The sequence below is a fragment of the Rhynchophorus ferrugineus genome, unplaced genomic scaffold (assembly GCF_030347505.1).
Source record: "Rhynchophorus ferrugineus isolate W39M unplaced genomic scaffold, kcgeb_rfMv2 rfM3, whole genome shotgun sequence".
NCBI classification, from domain to species: domain Eukaryota; kingdom Metazoa; phylum Arthropoda; class Insecta; order Coleoptera; family Curculionidae; genus Rhynchophorus; species Rhynchophorus ferrugineus.
The window spans coordinates 34,999,043-35,020,400 of NW_027472582.1; the positions used below are offsets into that span (position 1 = coordinate 34,999,043).

At 30.5% G+C, this 21,358-nt stretch overlaps 2 protein-coding genes across 22 annotated transcripts in view; one reads left to right on the forward strand and one right to left on the reverse strand.

Annotated features, from left to right (window-relative positions):
* Positions 1-20,568, forward strand: part of LOC143193276 (uncharacterized) — a 40,020-nt gene extending 19,452 nt beyond the window's left edge. For 2 of the 20 annotated variants that reach the window (XM_076399366.1, XM_076399365.1), the window contains 16 exons: positions 1,515-1,707; positions 4,345-4,425; positions 6,646-6,726; positions 9,431-9,561; positions 9,999-10,112; positions 10,933-10,953; positions 12,348-12,511; positions 16,835-17,015; positions 17,075-17,221; positions 17,616-17,834; positions 18,784-18,952; positions 19,025-19,111; positions 19,357-19,505; positions 19,568-19,714; positions 19,765-20,057; positions 20,113-20,568. In XM_076399366.1, the coding sequence (XP_076255481.1) occupies positions 1,545-1,707; positions 4,345-4,425; positions 6,646-6,726; positions 9,431-9,561; positions 9,999-10,112; positions 10,933-10,953; positions 12,348-12,511; positions 16,835-17,015; positions 17,075-17,221; positions 17,616-17,834; positions 18,784-18,952; positions 19,025-19,111; positions 19,357-19,505; positions 19,568-19,714; positions 19,765-20,057; positions 20,113-20,197 (2,232 nt within the window). In that variant the 5' untranslated portion in view covers positions 1,515-1,544 and the 3' untranslated portion in view covers positions 20,198-20,568. The remainder of the gene's footprint in view (positions 1-1,514; positions 1,708-4,344; positions 4,426-6,645; positions 6,727-9,430; positions 9,562-9,998; positions 10,113-10,932; positions 10,954-12,347; positions 12,512-16,834; positions 17,016-17,074; positions 17,222-17,615; positions 17,835-18,783; positions 18,953-19,024; positions 19,112-19,356; positions 19,506-19,567; positions 19,715-19,764; positions 20,058-20,112) is intronic. The other 18 variants (XM_076399369.1, XM_076399368.1, XM_076399378.1 and 15 more) reach the window with 15 other exon arrangements.
* The window catches only part of LOC143193280 (trichoplein keratin filament-binding protein), a 138,244-nt gene extending 117,445 nt beyond the window's left edge, over positions 1-20,799 (reverse strand). Inside the window, exon 1 of one of the 2 annotated variants that reach the window (XM_076399388.1) lies at positions 20,679-20,799. The gene's annotated coding sequence lies outside the window, so the exon portion shown is untranslated. The remainder of the gene's footprint in view (positions 1-20,678) is intronic. The other variant, XM_076399390.1, reaches the window with a different exon arrangement.
* Between the last annotated feature and the right edge of the window lie 559 nt (positions 20,800-21,358).

The window sequence follows — 21,358 nt, forward strand, 5'->3', positions numbered from 1 at the left end:
TCAGCCTATGTCAATTCAACAAAGTGAACGACTTGTTGCAAAAATACTATCAATATGGAGTAACAATGGCAAAATCATCCGTTTGCAGGGCAAGGCTCGGAACGCGTTAAAAGAGTTGTGAGAGGTAGATAGCTGCAACACGAATGGGGCATTCTGCCGTACCCAGCATACTCACCAGACACAGCGCTTTCTAACGACTACTTGTTCAGATCGATGCAGCTTAACTTGGCTAGCACCCGGTTTTGCTGAAGAGGTGCGAAAATGAAAAATGATTTCTCGCTACCTGACCAAGATTGTTCTTTCGACACAGTATCGCAATGTTGCCAGAAAAATGGAAAAAAGTTGTAGAAAATGATACAAGAACCTAATATAAATTCCTCAATATTTTATTTTAAGCTACTCGTTAAATCTGATTGTATGAATCATATAATAGAAACAATAAAAAAATTGTGCTATTAAAAAAACTGTATAAAACTCTAAAGTAAGCATAGCTTTTACACATCGTGTAAAATGTTCTTAATTTAACTTGGATGTAATGGGAAGAAATGATAAATGGAACCAGAGAAATGCTTTAGCCAAGTTCCACTTCTCTCATGGATGTCTAGGAAAAACATCCTTTATCCTTATCACTATTCATATCACTAAAACTTACAAACAAGTAAAGCTTACAATGTCAACAAAAGACTAAAATTTCCTTCTTTGAATAAAACTATTTCTAATCTATAATAATTGTTGAGGATGAATTTGATATAATTGATAAATTAAATGTGATCGAAACTGCCATGTATGCCATGGCTCATCAATTAGAAATAGTTAGAGAAAAAATAGCGGGTTTAACAATAGGAATTACGTGAATCAAATCACTAAAAATATTGCTGAAGGCTTAAAGGAAATTGACTTTATCAAAAACATAAAGTACATTCGAAATTGCTCCATATATGGCGGAAGATTTTCCATGATTACCGTAACGTTGTCTATTCAATATACTTGCCTGAAGGTTAGTTGGTAAATAAAAAATATAATCTGCGCAATATGCAAATTATGAAAACCCTGGCGCCATTAATCAGGCACCGATGACGGTATTTACCGTCAATTGTCTATTATAGTTTAATATGTTTGTAGATCTAAAACCATAGAAATTTAACAAATTAACATGATGAACAACAAAACATCACAATAGATATGCATGCATGAATAATTTCAGGACATGTTTACCCTGTTTATGAAAAGGTAGCGTGAAATGTCTATCAATATTATGAGATATAAACCGACTAAACTTTTTCTTGTGAGATTTTATGACGTGACTGGTTTATACCAATGGGCGCTTAACGTCAATATTACTTCAATATAAAGAAAGAATTCATTCTAATCTAAGAAATAAAGTCATTAAATTTCGAAAATACCTCACACAACGAAATAACGACAAAACAGATAATTGCACATTATTATGTTTAAAAATATTTAATAATTATTTTTAGAACTACTTTTAATAAGGTCAATTTCTATTGTTACAGGTTTTATAAAATACGAGTAATATCCCCACAATGCCCGCAGGCGAAACGGCCAAAAGTTCAAATTCCGGAAGGACCACATTTAGACCGCCATGGGTGAAAGGCGAACCAGAAACTTTTACACAAATGAATTTAAAAAGTACCCCAAGGAAAAGAGAAAGTCCCTCGAAGGAAACAACTGACAATAATCCTATAGGTAACAATGCTAGTTTTATATATAGTTAGTTTAAAAAAAACAACTTAGTATGCGAATGGTGTTGCATATATATCACATGTGTGCCCTTACTTGTGCACTAGTAATAAGTGTTTTCAACACTATGAATGTCAATAAGAATGTTAATAAGACTCATAGATTTCATAAATGAAGGGTCATAAATATTTTTAAATAGTCTTTTGATACAATCCATTAATCTGCCTAAGAAGTAAACTTCTGCCTCAACAGGTTATAGTCAGACAGAGCAATATCTGGAAAGTACAGCCAGTACAGGACTTCTCTTGTTTGAAGAACTTGTCCTAACATCTCTAAATATCTTTTTAAACAGCTCTGAGACATGTGGGATGTACATAGTAGACATAGTACTGTACCGAAAAATAATTTTTGTCGTGCCTAACAGAGTATTCCGGTTATTTTTTCTTCAATGCAAGATTCACACTCATCAATTCTAGTCGACAGCAATAAGTTACCAATTATTTTCTTCCTTGCTTAGCATTTCTCATGATTTTAAGCATTTGTCAACTGTTGTTGATAAATTAATTCTCAACGATCTAGATTATTCCTTGACTATTTCAACGCACATTATTATTCAGACAATTCAGCTAATTCTACATCTGAACGTTAAGCTTTCTGAGCCCTTCACTGCATGGCAGTCAAAATCGCCACCTTTATTACAAACTATTTTCGACATACCCACCAAAGTATAGACGTGTAAATAACAATTAATAACAATAATATGAGTTTTTAGCAAAATAGATTATCGAAAGAAACAGAGAAATATTGTATTATCTCTTGTAACTTTAGTAAAAACCTACGCCATCTTTTGTAAAACACTATGAATGAATTACGTCATCTAATATAACTTACAAAAATGTTGAAAATGTTTGAACTTGAATAATTACAAATTGTTTTTAAGAACCTTGGCTATTCTGTACTTAAATACTATATAAATACTATATGAAACAATAACTATGATAAAACAAAATGTCAAATGTCAGAAAACAAATCATCATGTAACATTATTTATTATATATGCAACACCATATGCCCATATCATACAAAAATCATCCAGAAGGCTACATTTTGTTCTATGTTCTGTCATTAAACAACAACAGTCAAATAACGAAAAATTGGCCGTGTAATTTTACTTGTTTTAGTCAACAAAACCCATACAGTTTTGATGGCTTGCCAAGTTGATGTGGCATATTTTTTTCAAGTTTCAAACCAAACACACAATCTAGATTACCTCCAACATTAACTTGGATGCATGTCATTAACATCGGGTTATTGATGATGAAACATATGAGTCCAAGTTCGATTGGCTATAAATAAAATCATTTAATTTTAGAGCGAAATAAATGTACCGAAATATAATAAATACGAAGCATATGTTTTACAGGCGGCTCTTAATAAAATATATTTCTAGTTCAGTGTCACATCTTTAAATAGAAGTAAGTTAAAATTTAGGAAAAACTAACATTAAAAGTCCAAAAATTGTATAAAATAGACGAAATAAGCTTTAGAACTATTCACAACAAATAGGAACTGCTGAAAACCCGTTTGGAACCATTTGGAAAAAGATGGATACAAAAAAAAAGATCATGGACCTAATTTCCATCTGTGGCTCTTTGTACAATGAATGGTGACTGGCGACTAAAAGTGGAATTGAAGACTTTGTAAATAGAATAATATGCTACGAATCGTTCCACTACGACCAAACTCTTCGACCAAAAGCAATCGCCGAGAAACAGCCAACTTTGCCCAATACGTCAGGACCTGTGTATAATCAAAGCCACGCCAGGCCACACAAATCGATAGAAACTCGCCGGCTTCGCTTGGTTAAAACCTTCTTCTGAATCCCTCTTATAGTCTGGAACTAGCACGATAAGAACACTAGCACTCGACTCAAGAGAAGCTTCTGAAAATCGGCTATACCAGTGTCTTGACAAAAACAAAACGGCCAAAATCTTGTCCTAAATCGTGTCATTCTAAGATTAAATAAACCCTTCAATATTCTTCAAAAATAATGGATTTCTTTTTAACATATTTATTATAATATTATGTAAATATTATATTTATAACAAATTTATTTAGGTTTAGCAACTATGTAGTTAGGTTGAGATATAATCACATATAATAGTTTATAAGTATCTATGTATCCATTTTATTTCTAGATGTTAGTTTAGGACCAAACGTAGAGGACAAATATCAAGATACTCGACATATTTTACTTTTTATTTTAAAATTTTTATGACAAACCTAGCCTATTAAAGAACGTGTTTAAATATTATAAATGCTTTTTAATTAAAGATTACTACAAGCCATAAAATGTGGTAACATAACCAATTACTATTTGCGACATGAATATTAACAGAAATAAATACATTAATTTCAAAACAAATTATCATTAATAATGAAAAGTGGTAAGTCAACCAGCAAAACTGCGATAAATATTGAAAATAACTTCTTTATTAACATTTGTTACGCCATCAATAATCTTATTAAATGTATTAAATGTTATTAAATATAATTATTAAATTAAGTGTTAATGTTGGAGATAATTCGTTCAAAATCGCTTTGTACATGTGCTAACACCATATTCATTACACTTATTTTCAGCCAATATACAATTGCGGAAAGTTTACAAAGACGAGGAGGACACCGAGAATATAACAATACCAGAAAAAGAAAATCCATTAGGTAACAGTGACAAAAATATTCAAATCTATGCCAAAAATAATATCAGTTAGACAACGGCTAATAGCTTGATAAATAATTAAATGCGAACAAAAAAGAATGAAAGAACAGATTAAGCAGAATAAAAACCAAAAATACTTTAGTTAAAAGTTAAGTATCTAGGTTGGGTGAAACGACAGTTTGAGGTTGGCTTTTTCGACGCATTATACTAAAAAAATTAATCTTTTCAAATGTTAACTGGTTGCCAAGATGCTTATAAATACGAAAAACAACAAACCTGGACCTACTTATTCCAATTTTTTTTGTGAAATGTTTCGATTTTAATTAGAAATAATTTAATAAATCGATAACTAATGAATAAAGATGGTAACCATATATTCAATAATTATTTAGTTATATTATTTACAACAAAATAAAAACAATAATAATGTAAACTTCGTTTAATTATTTTAAATACTAAATTATCAACATAAAATCAAGAATTCGATGCTATTATCCACACGTACTAATTTGTATATATATATATATATATATATATATATATATATATATATATATATATATATATATATTATTATTATCTACCATCTTCTTTATCTGGACCGAACTTATTGCTTAACGTGGGCTCCGAACCACGATCTTTGGCATTAAGCCTTATTAAGAAGTTTAGAAATCATCCCAGAAGACATCCGGTCTTACCCAGCCTGGATACTAGCGTGACTGGGAGGACTTCCTTATCGAATTTTGAAGCAAACAAAACAACAAATTTATTTCAGGAACAGGAAGTGGTGATATTGGATCCACCGAAGCGCTAACTGGAACTACAAGCGATGTAACAATATATATATTAAATTACAGATAGAAATATCAGAAAAATCTTAATTGGTTTTTCTACACAGGGTTCTTGAACAAAACTATATGCTTTTTAAAATATATCATATTAATATACTATATATAAAATATATTTTTTTTTAATTAATTTCACCTGACTGTTGAATGAAATCAAAGACAACTGTCATAAATAAATCCGGAATTACAAAATCATATCAAAATTGCAAAATAAGCAAAGTTTCGGTTATATCCATCATCCGAATTGACTTTTATTATCGATTAAAGTAAGATCATTTTATTTATTCAGAAAAATTTTAAAAGTATCAAAAATTAAGCTAAAACGATTAAGAAATTAAATTAGTTTAAACATAGCCATACATATACACTGAACGAAAAAAAGTGATCTGTGAATACTTCAAAAATGACTGCTATTATTCTACGAAACAGTAGAAATTATGAACCAAAAAAAAAGTCGGTTTTTGAAGACGAAAAAACCTAAAGAGGGTGATGAAAATTACTAAAAAGGTAAAGAACTACGGCTTGTTGGAATTCACGTGCATCTATCTACATCAATTGCTTGCATAAAGGAAAAACAATGATTAAGTGCGTTATACGTTATTATTCCTCAGTATTTGAACATAAACAATCTTCTTAAATCAATGGACTGTTCACATGTTGTACATGTCTTACAATTACCAAAATTATGGAATTAGTGTTCAAATAACGGTTTCTATCGAAACGTTTACAAAAACGTGTAGTCAGGTTTCACAAATACTTTCAAATACTTTCAAAAATGTATTATAGAAGTGCCTCTATTCTTGATATAAAATGGTGAGATAAATAGTGATTGCCGATGGTGAATGTCAACAATGTTTGACTCATAAGAATAATGTATAAATAAAAAGCAACTGTTACGTTAGTGAAAGTGTGATGGTGCGATATATATAGTATGTTCCATCAATCACTTGTATTTTGTTCATCTAAATTAAAAAGCAGGAAACAGTTCCAAACCAAACATTCCTTAACTGTCTTAGAGACAGATTTTATAATTCAAAACAATGGTATTTTTTCTCTAATATGAGAATATGAGATTCATTTCTATCTAGAATTTGACAACCGAATGATCTATGATTTAATGATAAAGTCTTGAAAGAAAATCTATCAAAGTTAACATCAAACTGTCAAAAAGCCTTTCTTGAATTCCATAGAAATGTTTTATTATCATAAATGTTTTGTTAACCTAATATAATTGTATAACTCAAATATATAACATCCATGATAAATAATATATGTAACTAATAATAAAGCAGAAGTAACTAATATCCAAAAACGCTTGTGTAACAGTTAAAATCTGTTAATCGCTTCTAATGCAATCTGCCTATGATTTTGCAGACGGAGTCCAACTCAGAAAGGTGAAGAAAGAACCCTACGAGAGAGAAAGTTTCCGTAAAGAAAAAGAAAATAATCCACTAGGTAAATTGGTCTTTCGAAGCGGTCGAAATATGTATTACTACAGACGCCACAAAATGGAAATATATTCAAATAATTACATAATTTACTGTACAATACATTATCAATTAAAATACCATTCGTTCATGTGGGCTTATAATCAACCGACATACTTATAAATATGCACATTGTTTGAATTATTAATGAATCATATATACATTTTAATAACATCAATTAAAATAAACAAAACTTAATCAATTAATAATATATGGATGCTTTTAATTTTAAATTTATTAAATATACTTTATTTATGTTTATCTGCAATTGTTTACATTATTAATATATTAGTATACAAAAAATAGAACTATATGTTACTATTTGAACAATGTGTAATTATACATAAACCATAGACCAATAGGAAACCTAAAACATAAAAATTAATATGATTTTAAAATTACGGCGGTTTGAGTAAAACATAAACGAGGGTGAACTTTACATAAAGTATATGAAACCAAATTGTTATTGAAACTCATCTTTTAGCTGTTTGGAACATTCTTTGTCAAATACACGACCACCTTTAAACATATATCGTATTCAAGAGAGCTGATACACGATTATATTTTTAAAGAATTGAACAAAACTGACACGAAATGACAAAAATTTATAAAATTATTTAACACAAGTCCTCGGTGAAACAAATTGAGATATAACAGGTCAATTGAAAAGTCCCCGGCCTGACACATAGATGGCGCTACTAGAATTTAATCCATCCATTAATTCCGCGTGTTGATAAAATATTGCTTTTTGAAAGGAAAAAATACAGTTGAAGCAAAAACTTGGCTTGATGCCGAGTTTCCGAACACGGTCCCAGGAAATTCAACCATCAAGGATTGGTATGCTAAGTAGACGTGGTGAAATGAGCTCCGAAGACGGTGAACGCAGTAGACGCCCAAAAGAGGCTGTTAACAACGAAAATATTTTAAAAAATCCATAAAATGATTTCGAATGACCGTAAATTGAAATTGAATGAAATACTACAGCAGATACTCTAAATATATCAACTGAACGTGTACATCATATCATTTACGAATATTTGGGAATATCAGAAAGGTCTGTGCAAAGTGGGTGCCGCGTGAGCTCACTTTTGACCAAAAACAACGACGAGTTCATTCGACGTTGATTCGAAGCAGTGTTTGAAGATGATCAAGTGTAATAGACCCGAGTTTTTGCGTCGATGTGTGACAATGGATGAAACAAGATAATTTCACTCCGAAGTCCAATCGACAGTAATCCGAGTGGACTGCACACGATGAACCCGCTCCAAAGCGTACGAAAACGCAACAGTCGGCTGGAAAGGTTATGGCGTCTGTATTTTGGGATGCGCATGGAATAATTTTCATTAACTATCTTGAAAAAGGAAAGACCATCAATGGCGACTATTACATAGCGTTATTGGACCGTGTGAAGGACGAAATGGCCGAAAAATGAAGTATTTGAAGAAAAATAAAATGCTGCTTTACCAAGACAATGCACCGTGTTACAAGTCAGTGAAAATGATGGCAAAAATCCATGAATTGGGCTTCGAATTATTTCCTCATCCACCGTATTCTCCATATGTGGCGACTATTCCCAGCGACTATTTCCTGTTCTCAGATCTCAAAAGAATGCTCATATTGCCATTATAAGCATCAACTGCTAACAAACTATGTACTTAAAAATAAATCAGTGGGATTTGTTTTGCCTAACCAGGTAGGAAATGTATTTGCATATCAAGCTGAGAGTGGGATCCACACATGAATGATGGGCTTGCATGAGTTATTTATGACTTTCACGCCCTATAAAATGCTCTCAGCTGATCCTGTAATACTCTGATCATATTGCTGATACACCTTCGGATTGAAGAAAGACACCAGAACCTGGATAATCATGACGGGGCATGAGGGCTCGGTAGAAGTTAGATATCAATTTTCTTATTTTGGTTATTGATCCCGCAAAACATGAATTAACGAAGCCAAGAATCTAAAATTAACAGAAAGGTGGAACTAGACTGGATAAATATATTTGTCAGACCTGACTCGTCCGACGAATCATCGAACATACAGGGTTCGCCTGAGAAGTTTCCTTTAGAAAACCTGAAATCGTTTCACCTAATAAGTCGTAAATGAACTGCTTAAAGATTCACGGATGTTACATAACAAACATTGGGTTGAGAAGAATGCTGGCTCTGCAGATGAGTGAGTAGAGCACGTTAGCTACACCGTTACTTCCTTGAAACAAATTAAAATCAGAAGGATGATGCATTTATATATAACAGAAACAAATTGTAAATGATTCTCTTGAAAATATTTTATATATAACCTCGTTAAATCTGCTATATAGCTACATATTTAAATTAATTAGCACATTAAAAAATTAAAATATTTAGAATTCTTATAGTGTACCATTTAATAATTGAATTGGTTTGATCTATCTTAAAATTGAATGAATTAATTTAATGTAATTAATGTAATGGATTAAAGTAAATTTAATGAATACTTTAATGGAGTTTTTCAGACCTGATATCAATAAAAATAAATCAACACGAATAATTTATCAAATTCAACTTGGTTTAAAAGTGTTTAGCTTTATAAATATTTTCTTCATTATATAATTAAAATGTGCATATTTACGAGTTCAAGTGCTTCAATAATCCAACTTTTAAACCGAAGTTATTAAAACATTTTCGTAGCTGGTGTGAAACTACGAAAAACGTCAGTTCAAACTAAAGAACCCCAACAAAATGGAGAAGAAAAAGATAGTTTCTTCGTCAAACCACAACTGAAACCTGTACCGCAAAGAGAAAAATCACCACCCAAAAAGGTAATATAAAATAAGAATACATTTTAAATTCTTTAAAAAAACTTAAATTGAATACATAATATTAACAATGTCCTAGAACTTATAATAATGCAAATCAACTTATGAATTGATGGATTGTTTTTACCAACAATTAATATTCATAATTCGTTCTCAATTAGAAGAACTTTCTATTTTTGTATGCAACCCAGTTTATCAAGAACGACCAAAGTGTTTTTCCCTCGACTTGTATACATGATGATATCCCCATTTTTGGTAAATAATAAAATAGACACGAAAATTATAATTTAAAACAATAAAAATATTTGGCTTGAGATGAATCAAGATGGACTTAAGTGTTTGAACACATATATTCAAAATAACACTCTAAATGTCACCTTAATTAAACTAAGCGGCTATACCAATTATACAAAAACTGATTTTATACATTTACATTTTAGGATCACAAAATTCATGATCTACCAAAGTTAACAAGTGTCTCCGAAAGAAAATTACCAGAAAGAAAACCATCTTTACTCAGACGGGAAAGCTCAGATGAAGTTGAAATTGACAGAGTATGTACAAAAAACAAAAAAACTTTCATATGACAACAAGTTACTTCGCCATATCGTCATTAAAATGATTTAACCAATTATCTCATATATTCATATACCATTATATCAACATAATAATTTTTAATTAAATTATAATATAATATATGGCTTCTAATTCATTATGGCTTATAAATATTACCTAACTGCATAATTCTTGCTTTATTTTTTAAATAATTTTATGATCTACTATCAAGTGCTATTAACTTATTAACTAAAAAACTATGCTAAAAATCATAACTTCAAAGATCAACATTTGCATATTTTTAATTTCTTGATTTGCAATCACTTCAAATGTGATGGTGTACAATATATAATGGTAAACCTAGTTTCTATATTATATATTTATATAGGCGCCTAATAATCTATATAACCTATTAGACTATTTAATAAATATATAATATTAAAAATAAAAACTATTAAGTCTCATATAAAATTTACTCTCATTTAAACTTATGCAGCTCTGCATAATGCAAAATAATCAATCATTTTTATAACTCAAATGACACTATTCTTAGTAACTAAATAGTATAGAAACCAAGTTTAGCCTGAATAATATGTTTATATTCCTCTTTTCCTTATACTATGTAACTAACAAAAAGAAACACTGACACATCCGAGACACCTACTGCCAAATTGTACGAAACCAAATATCTGGCATCAGCGGTTGTTATATGTTGATTTCTACTTTATTCTATTATCCTTCCTTTAGATTTCTGTGTGGCTCAAATCAGAATCTTATTATCGTAAATTGAAACCGAATTTTTTTTTTGTTATTTTTCAGGATGACAGGAATTTGTCCAAGGTAGGTATATATTTTGAAATTTTTTATCAGCTTTTTTTTCCGTATCGATATTTGAAATATCAATAAGATATTTTTTTAAATTTCTTATGAAAGGTAATCTGAACATGGGATGAATTCAAAATGTTATGATTATTGCAACAATAATCCGCAAACAAGATTTGCAAAAATAAGGTTTATACTATACATTTTATAAATTGTATTCGAATCTAGCCAATCAGCAACCACAGTTAATTGAATTGAAATTTATAATTTTAATAAACAAAACAAAAACTAAAAATTCAAAATTTTGTTGAGAACAGATATTTTCATTTTTGTTATCTCTAGAACTGGAAATAGAAAATTTTCTTATTTCTTATCCTTAATAAAAATAGACCAGTTTTAAATAGCTATACAAATATAACAACTTTTGAAATATTACAACAATAGAACAATTAATATGAATCTATGATAAAATAAAAAAAAATTATAAAAATTGAGCTCATTTTAAATTAATTTTATGATTTATACATGTTCAATAAAAATGTTAAAAAAGATAAAATGGATAAAAATAGTAGGAAACAGTTAACTAATATTGTTTATAAAAATGTTGAATTGAATTAAATTAATAACTTAAATACTATATAATATTTTATATATAATTTTTTAATTCACACTATTACTTTTTTATATAATTACATTTTCCACTTTCAATTTTCCGAGATATTAATAATATAAAATTAAAAATATTCATAAAATTCATTACACATCAAATATATATTATTTCTTCAAAATTAAGCTTGCAAATATAAGTGACTTTCAAATCAAACAGTTAAAAGGTAACAATCTTTTAAATTAATAAATAAATAAAACTTCTAGCTAAAGATAATCTAACTCCTTAACAACTTGTTCACGTTGTTCTGAAAGTATAGTAAACAATTAACTGTTTTATACTAAAAACGCAGGAAAATAAATTAATTTTAAAGGAAAAAAAACTACCTGCAAAATTGCTTTAACTAATGACATCAGTTACAGATTATTTATTTACAATTATTTTCTAGTAAGTAACAAAAGATATCTGAAAATAATAATTTAAAATATTTGGCTAGAGGTGGGTCAAGATAAACTTAAGAGTTTAGCTTGCACAAACATCAGCTGCTCTAAGTATTCGAATATCGTACATAATCAAAACCCCTTTCTATTTATAAATAACCAACCAAACGCGCCAGATGGAAATTTTAGCTATTTAACTTCAGTCGATTGATTGATTTTAACGAATATATACATTATTTTATGTTTAAACTTCTGGTAAGTTTAAAAAAAAGACGATATACTACCACGAAAACACTCTACAACAATACACTTTCGTTCGAAATTACGATTAAACTAAGGATTTATGAATTCGTTATTTTCATAAGGAACTTCCAGCTAAAAGAAACTCCCTAGTTCGCGCAGAATCTGTACGCAGACTATCAACAACGCCGGCACCACCACCGATGCCACCTCCGCCACCTGGAATGCCTGGTGAAATACTCACAAAACCGCTTAATGACCAACAAAAGAAAAGATTAGAACAATTAAAGTAAGTGACAAATATTACATTATTTTATTCAACAAATCAATAGTTCATAGTTCAATAATTTATCATATATAGATTTTACAAAAAATTATTTATTCAAAATTATATTAAAAGGAACCATCGATAACAAGAGAAATCCCGATATAATTTATAACCTCTAAGAAACGAACTCCTAACCATTAGGTAATTGCATGTACTCTGATGATCATTTCTACAATTTAAAAGCTTTTATTGACAAAAATTGATACAATAGTCTATTCAAGATTTTTTTTACATACGTCCTCAAGATGTTTAATGTATTGCCTGTCGCAATTTGTAAGTTCATTTTAGAATCAGACAATATTTGCCTTTTCATTTTATTTTACTTAAAAAGAGATACAATGCTGTCTGATTAGTTGAACGCGTAAACGAATGAACCTATCAAAGTCATCCGGTTGTCAAACGTATGTAAAATTCTTGAAAGCAATAGTGTTAAGAGGTTATAACTCTAACCTATAAACTATTGTGGCTGCATAATTAACTGTAGTTTTTAGATGTACTATAATGTTAAAATAAATTATATTTGATAACATTTTTGTTCAATTATTTTATTTAGATTAAAATTTTGTTGTATGTCAAAGCCAAACTGAACTAAAACTCAGAACTAAAACTCAGAATTGATGAGGCAACATTACGACGTTTTGACGTCACAAATTTAGATGACGTGTATACAAAATAACTTTGAATAGACTATATATACAAATATTTTTCATCACTTTCTAAAACTCTCCGATCTTTCTGACAACATTGTAATTCAGTATCGAAAGGATGAAGTTGGCTTGGCAATAGTCCGATCATGTGTCCATATTCGTTATTCTTTGACATTTCGAAACCGTATGCCAGCCAAGACATATTTTATCGATATGAACAAGTAGTACTCCGAAGACGCTGTTGTCTGGTAAGCACGCTGGGTGCGGCATAACTTCCCATTCGAGCTCTGTTACCCGTTATTGCCTATTAAATTTTTTAGCAACAATATATAATTCAACGTATTCAATTGACGTCGATATACATCTGCAACAACACTTTTAATCGGTATTAAACACTCGTGATGGTGCATATGGTCTGCACAACTAGATTTTATGGCTATAAATATTCCGCTTCGGTGTTGATATGGATAGCTCTCCTGAAAAGCTCGCCTCGAGTAAAATATCATGGATTAGGACTTTTTACGCTTGGAATTTTCGTAGTAGATCCATTTTTCATCACCAGTGATAGTCCACCATAGACAACACTGAGTGGTTAAAATAATTCGAAATTACATTTCATCATTTCATTGAGTAAATTAGCGTAAATATATTTTACCTCCTTTTGAATCTTCCCAATCGCATTTAACGTCTAGAAATAGTTGATTGAAAGTAAGAAGTTGTTACTTTATGTAAATAAATATCAAAGACATTGAATTTAATAGTTGTTTCTTAAAATACTTCGCATTTTCATCAATAGATATCGCTGATCAAAATACATGCAAACACGTAATAGAATCAAATTATCCGTATAGAACCTTCCATTAGAATGGTTTCAAATAGTTTTTAATTAGTTTTAAGATTCCTAGATTACTGTAATGAAATTTATTTTCCATAATGCCTAGTCAGTAGCAACCCCCATTTGATTTATAGCCTTTAATAGTAGGCCCTAAACGTGTGATACCGTTGGACTTGCTAATAAATTGCAATTCAAACTGACAATGTATCTAGCTTAACCACCAAGAATCCGGATTATTGAAGTAGATCCATTTTGCATCACCAGCAATAAACAACTACAAACATTATTTATTTCTTGTCGATCAAGCGGCATCTCCCTTCAAGAAGCGATAAACAACATTTTAAGGCTATTTTCAGATACATCCCGCTGAGATAAGATAAATGAATCAAAAAAAAATAAAAAGAATTAATAGCAAATTAACCAGAAGAGCTGCAATTGAAAAATAGATAAGGAACTAATAACGTTTAAGTAAAATTGAAAAATTGAGTCTTGTTAGTAGGTGACTTGGTGACTTCAAATACATTACTGTGAAAATTTATTAATTTTTTGTATGATAGAATATCTGAGAAAGTTTTGGAATTGAATGTACGCACCACCAAGTACTTGTGTCTACACAAAATATGTCTACAGTCGATCAGAGCTTAGGAAATGAATCATCACTGAGATTTGAAGTGCTGAAGTTTTAATCACTGAAGTTTTAAGTTCTTATCTTAAGTGCTAAATTATGTAAAGAAAATTCGTTTTATCTTCCCCACGCCTTAAGTCCGCAATGGATTTGCAAAATTGCAATAAACTGGCATGGTGCTGAGCTACAGAATGTAAAGACTGTCGCAGCTCTATTAACTATACACGCTAGTTAGAAAGCTAAAATGTTACTGCTGAATGCCGTTGGGAGAAGTTATTCAAACCACAACATTTATACAATTATTGAGTGCTTTTGTGTTACTTTGAAGTAACGCAGATGCTGAAAGATTATTCCATTGATGAATAGACAAATAACAAATAATAGACAAATAAAAAAGTACGGTTTTGTGGTGGGTTGCTAAAAGGTATTAAAACAAAACTAACATCAATAAAATACGTAATCAGCTTCATTCTTACTTGAAACATACACCAGTCTATATGTTCTATTAATATTGTAAAACATAAATTCCTTAGGAGTCGCTGAGAAAAATGTATGGCCGTTTTATTTGTTCTTAAAATATTTAGCACGGGTATTCATTGAGCAGTTCATTCAGTTCTTTGCTACTGAACTATGGCATTCTTTAATTTGCAAGTCACCACTTCGAACATGACTTGAAATGAAAATAAAAATTAAACTACCATAATCGTACTTAACTGAAGGAGGAATATCTAATAAAAATGTTTCCAATTTTGTAGTAAGTGTTTACAGTAAAACAACAAACCGGAAAATTAACAATACTTTTAATGAGGAATATAAAAAACAGAAAGAAAAACAACATACATACATACTATTTTAGAGATTTTTAATATTTATTTTAATAACATCAATAGAGTTCTCAAAAATTAATATCATCACCACTTAATAAAAATATTTTATATTTTGCTCATTAGTAACGTGAGGGTTGCTATTAGTATTTTGGCTTTATTACTTTTGAGAACATTCCCCATAATGATCAATACTTTTGTACTTTTACGAGTGCATGAAGCAATCTTCGTAACATTTTTTCCACTCTGATGTACCTTCAAATAATTTTTTTTTGACGAATCAGTAACTCTGGTGCCAAAAAATGTTGAGCAAGTAATTTATTCTGGTTATGCGGGAAAAAAATGTCATTCGGTTCCAAATCAGGATTGTCTGCAGGATGACCCATCAATTCGACTCTTTGACCAGTTAAATAGGTTCGCTTCCGCTTCTTTTTTCATATTTCTCAAAGCGTTTCTGGTAAACAAATGATTATACCGCAATAAATGTGTACCGTTGCCACAGTTCTACGTTGCTCTAACGCCAAGATTGCTACATGTCTAGTTATTCCGAAAAAACGACCGGTCATTTGCTTAGAAGTGTTTCGCGCACGAATCACTATTGTCGGATTTCGCTCGTCAAGACCAATACTGTGAATTATTGTTTAATTAAGTGCTCACATGTATAGATCGAAGATTCGTCAGTTATGTTGAAGTTATACGTATATTTTGATGCATCTCGTTTGTATATCTTTGCACCAATTGACTTGAGCAGGTTTTGAGCTTTTGTTAAATTATGCGCAATTCAATGTGCACAAATCTCTTTCGCAGCTAAATGTTCATGCAGTGCCTATTCATGCTCGTCATTTTTGTACTAATGCTCAAGGGTGGCTCAATCTCACGGTAAGCAACATCACGATCTTGCAACATTACTTCGCGCAGAGCATTAATGTTTTCTCGCACAACAACACATGGACGACCTTCATGACTATAGACCCTAAGCGAACCGCATACACAATTGAATTCATGATACTAACGTTTCACAACGACAAAGGATGAGGCTTTATCGCCAAAAGTCAAAGTAAGTTGATCGATGAACTGCTGTCTTGATAGCCAACATCAAAAGCCGTAAAAAAGCATCACACGAAAATGCTTACGAGTTACTCATTGTTTACTAATTGACTTACTTTCAATAATACCAATTGTGCTCAAATGACAAAACGTTCTCTTGAAGTTTTGAGTAAGGTTGGAAGTTTCGCCTTATATAAAACACTTAAACACAGTATTGTAAAACAGTATTGTCAAGGTTCAAAATCTAAAAAGCAATCCTCGTTTATCAGTAAGATTTTACAATAACGCTCTGTTAAAATTTATTAGATCGCGACCAAAAGTACGACCAGATTGGTCAGCCACATTGAAGGAAATCGAAGGAGGAAAGAAACTGAGACATGTGGAATGCAACGATAGGTCTCAACCATTATTACCCGAAGCGAAGGCACAAGAACACTTCCTCTATGATAGCGAAAAACCCAACGTCCACAATGAGCTACTGAAACAGGTCAACTAAAACAGCATATTTGACTAAATTAAACTAATACCAAGTGATCTTTATTTTAGATTGAGACAGGTGTAAAACTGAAAAGAGTACAAACAAATGACAGAAGCAGACCAATGCTAGATGGTCTGAGAAAGTTCCGTAGACAAATGACAATCGAGGAACAAATTCAAAAATCTATCTCGATGGCTAGCATACCGCCGGTAAGTGTAAGTACCCCAATAATCTGGCCAATTTTTATTAATTTGATATCCAACAGACTAGTTCCTCAATCAAAATATATCCAGTTAAAAAATTCAAGTTAAAATAAAAAGATTTGTGTCCCTGCATCTTCTATTTCTTGCTTTTGACAAGTAACTAAGTTTAACTATTTCAACCAAAGATTTATTTCCGTATTTAAAATTATCAAAAATAACCGAACTAAAACTCAACAACACCTCATTTTTACTTTTTTTACGAAAAAATTAGTTTAAAGTGCTAAATATCCAGCTTATGTCTTTTGGTTGATGTAATCTGTAGAATGTCGATTTTTAAAAAATATTTATCTATTTGTACTATATATATTTAGGTCTCAATAATTCACAGAATATTTGTTACCAACAGGATGAAGTTGCAACTGAAGAAGTCGATGAACTTGATGACATAGATAAAGTTCGAGATGATCTTCAAAGTACCAAACAGATGTTGGCATTGGAGTTGAGAAACAAAGAGGCACAAGAAATGGAAAATAAGCGATTATTGGCTAGGATCGCCAACTTGGAAGCTGAATTAGAGAAATCTAAATCACAATCTGGAGGCGGAGGCAGTACTGGTGATGATAAGGTATGAATTTAATCTTAAAATCTATAAAAAAAATTAACAAGTAACAACTTTCTATTCGAGCTGCAACAGTGTATCTTTCACAACTCTTGCAACGTGTGTCCGAACGCTGTCATGCAAGATTGCGTTTCTTACTCTATTGGTAGCATTTTTACGTTCGGTTTGGCCTTAACAACAGCACTGAATAAACCACACCTTGCTGATACCACCATATTTACAGCAAAATTTTATAGTCATAAATATTTCTCTTCGGTTTCGATTTAGACTTTCTAGACTTTCTTTCCTAGACTAACTGATGATTTTTTGCGCTTGAAATTGTTGTAGTAAATCCAATTTTAAGTCACTATAGGTTACAGAAAAATCTTGTGTATTTACTTAGCAAGCAATGAAGCTGAAACGGTTCAAAAGGGTATTTTCAGTCAATTCATGTGATATCTATTTTCTCTCCTTTTGAATCTTTGCCACTACAAATAGTATCTGGAAATAGTTGATTCATCAACTGTTAAGATATCTGAGAGTTCATGAGATTTTGAGCTGGACTTTCGTCCAATAAGACTTGAAATTCATTATCTTCACACATTTCCGACTTTTCAGGCCTTTCTTTCTTTTTCATTTTTAAGACATTGGAACCGAAATCGATAATTGAAATATGACCAAGCAGCACCACGATAAGTTTCTAAAAATATGTAATGGCCTTCGGCAACAAATCTCTTCAGAATTAGCGCGTGTATATCCTGAATAACTCAATAATCCTAAAACTCTTAATTTATGCAGACAACTGTCAAAGCCATCGAATTTAACGTTAGGTTGTCTAACAATTGTTGATATCGATACTTCGCAGTTTCACCAGCAGCTATCGCTGAGCAAATACATACGAAGTCCCAAAATTTATAAATACTTTGTGGTATAGTAAGACAACTGGTTAGAATTATATTATGAAATAAACCGATAGGTTGTCGCAGCACTGAAAAAAGAAGCTGAAGAAACTAGGAAAAACTCAGTTGCAGTTGAAAAGAAGTATACGGAAGCTGTTAAAGAACTGGACACGAAAAAAATCCAACTGGAGGAATATAAAAGAAAGAACATGGAATTGGAGAAAAAACTACTTGACGCTTTGGGCGGTAAATTACATACTTACTAACATATTAATGAAAATAAAGTAATTGGGAGTGTTAACAGCGGTTATTTTCCAGCTAATGGCATGCCACTTGCTATAGGCTGGCCAAATATACAGGACGAAACCTTAACTACAAAGCTAAATGCACGCGCTAAAGCTATTGGTATTATAAAATCCCAAGTAATAATTTACCATTCATACCTTGTGTCTATAACATGCCTTAGCTTTGTTTAACAATATATTGTGAGTAATACAATTACTTAACTACAACCATCATCGTCTCAGTTCAGTATGTATATTATAAACAATAATATGCAATAACAGTTTAAATAATTCTAATCCTAAATCTAGTTATGTATGAATGCTTTTATCAATCCAGCCTTCAGTGCTTATATTTTTTAATAACAGGAAAAAGAGTATCTATCAGTCACTCCCGCCAAAATAGTATAATACCCAACGGCAATGAGGACGATGACTATATGGATGATGAAGATAGCGATGATGAAAGTGATGGAGAAGATACTCCAGAGAAACAGGAAAAGAGATTACAGAAAGAAGTGAGTTTACTTGTTTATGATTACTCTCTAACAACATATCTCATATTATTAATTATGTTTAGGTAAAACAATTGAATAATAAACTAAGGAACTTTAAAAATAAAGAAGAAAACGCTAAGAAGGAGCGACTTGTGCTTAAAGATATTATTAAAAAACATGAAGCATCAATTAAAGAAGAAAAGAAAAAATACAATAAAATTAAGAAAGAGGTACAAAGAATAGTTAGAAAAAGTTCAATGTAATTACAATTATTATTTAGATTGACAAAATGGCTGCTCTTCTAAGGGATATAAGTGAAGACGAAGATGACGATGAAGAAAAAGAAGAACCAGAGGAAGAAGCCGAAGAGGAGGAGGAGGAAGAAGAAAGCAGCGAAGAATCAGATAGTGAAACTGAAAGCGACGACAGTGACTCAGAAAAAAGCCTCAGTGAGCCAGAAGATGCACCCTTAGATAAAAAGAAAACTAATTTAACCAGTCGTGTTAAACGTCATGAAGCTAGAGTAGGAGCACTTAAAAAAGGAAATTTCCTACTGAAAACAAACGCTGAAAGGTTAGTAGAGAAATCAGTACCAAATTTCGATATCATAAATCGCCTTTCATTTTAGGATACAAGATGATCTCAATAAACAAAAAGAAGAAACAGAAAGGCTTCAAGAAGATCTAAATTCTGTCCTGTCAGAATTGGGTTAGAAGATCGTGAAATGGTACTATTTAGACAAATCAAGATACATTCTTTGTTCGTTCATTTTTAACAATCCAAAAAGAAACCTCTAATTATTTTAACAATTACCTTAATTACATTATTATTTACGATGTATTATAATTTATTTACTGAATAAATATCGAACTCTACAAATTTTATATGAAATGCATTTCTATTGGATTTATAAAATATATTCTATAAATTTTGAATTATATTTTTAAACAGGACTGTGAAATTTTATTTTTTCAATAATTTAAAATCACGAAACCTGTGTGTAGGTCTAGGTGTATCATTTTTTTTATATAATGTATGCATATTTTGTGCTGATGTACTGTGAAATAAAGTGTGATAAATATAATTTCTTTTCATTTAATATTATAATTTAATTCTTAATATATTAAACTATCAAAATAAAAATGTAACAACCTATTATTATATATAATAAATCATTATAAAATTTAGACTTACCCTTATTGCAGTCTTAATACCAATAAAACTGTTTAAAATCTCCAAGTTCAATAATTCTATGTTCAATAACAACACTTACAACTTTTAAACGGAATCAAAACATTGGAATTTGACAGCTGACTTGAGTATATTAGATTTCTATAATTTAACTATGTTATATTTGAACTATTTATTTAATTGTATTTTTCAGAACATAATGAAAATAACTTCAATAATATTGAATTATATCGGATTTATTATAGAACTATTTATTATATTATATTATAGAAATAGTTTTAACCCTCTTAATAAACTCCTATGTTATGAGCACAGAATACAGATACTGTATTTTATAAGATTAGGTTAGGTTCATAGAGTAATATATGTTACTCTATGGTTAGGTTACAGGTATAGAATAAAGAAACTTAATATTTTTAATACAATTTATTCTATGGTTATAGGTGAAAATATTTTGTTGAGACATTCAAAATGAGATATTTTACGATTAATGGTATTTGCACAGTGTTTTATACTTATAATATAAGTTTTAGTAAAATTAAAGCTTCCTTATATAAACTTTGGAGGTAATATTAGGTGTATAAGAAAGTAATTATTTTATATATTGTGGTAAATAGATATGTTGAAAGTAACATGTACACGTGGTTTATACAACGTGTAACACGAATATCGCTCGTAAAAAT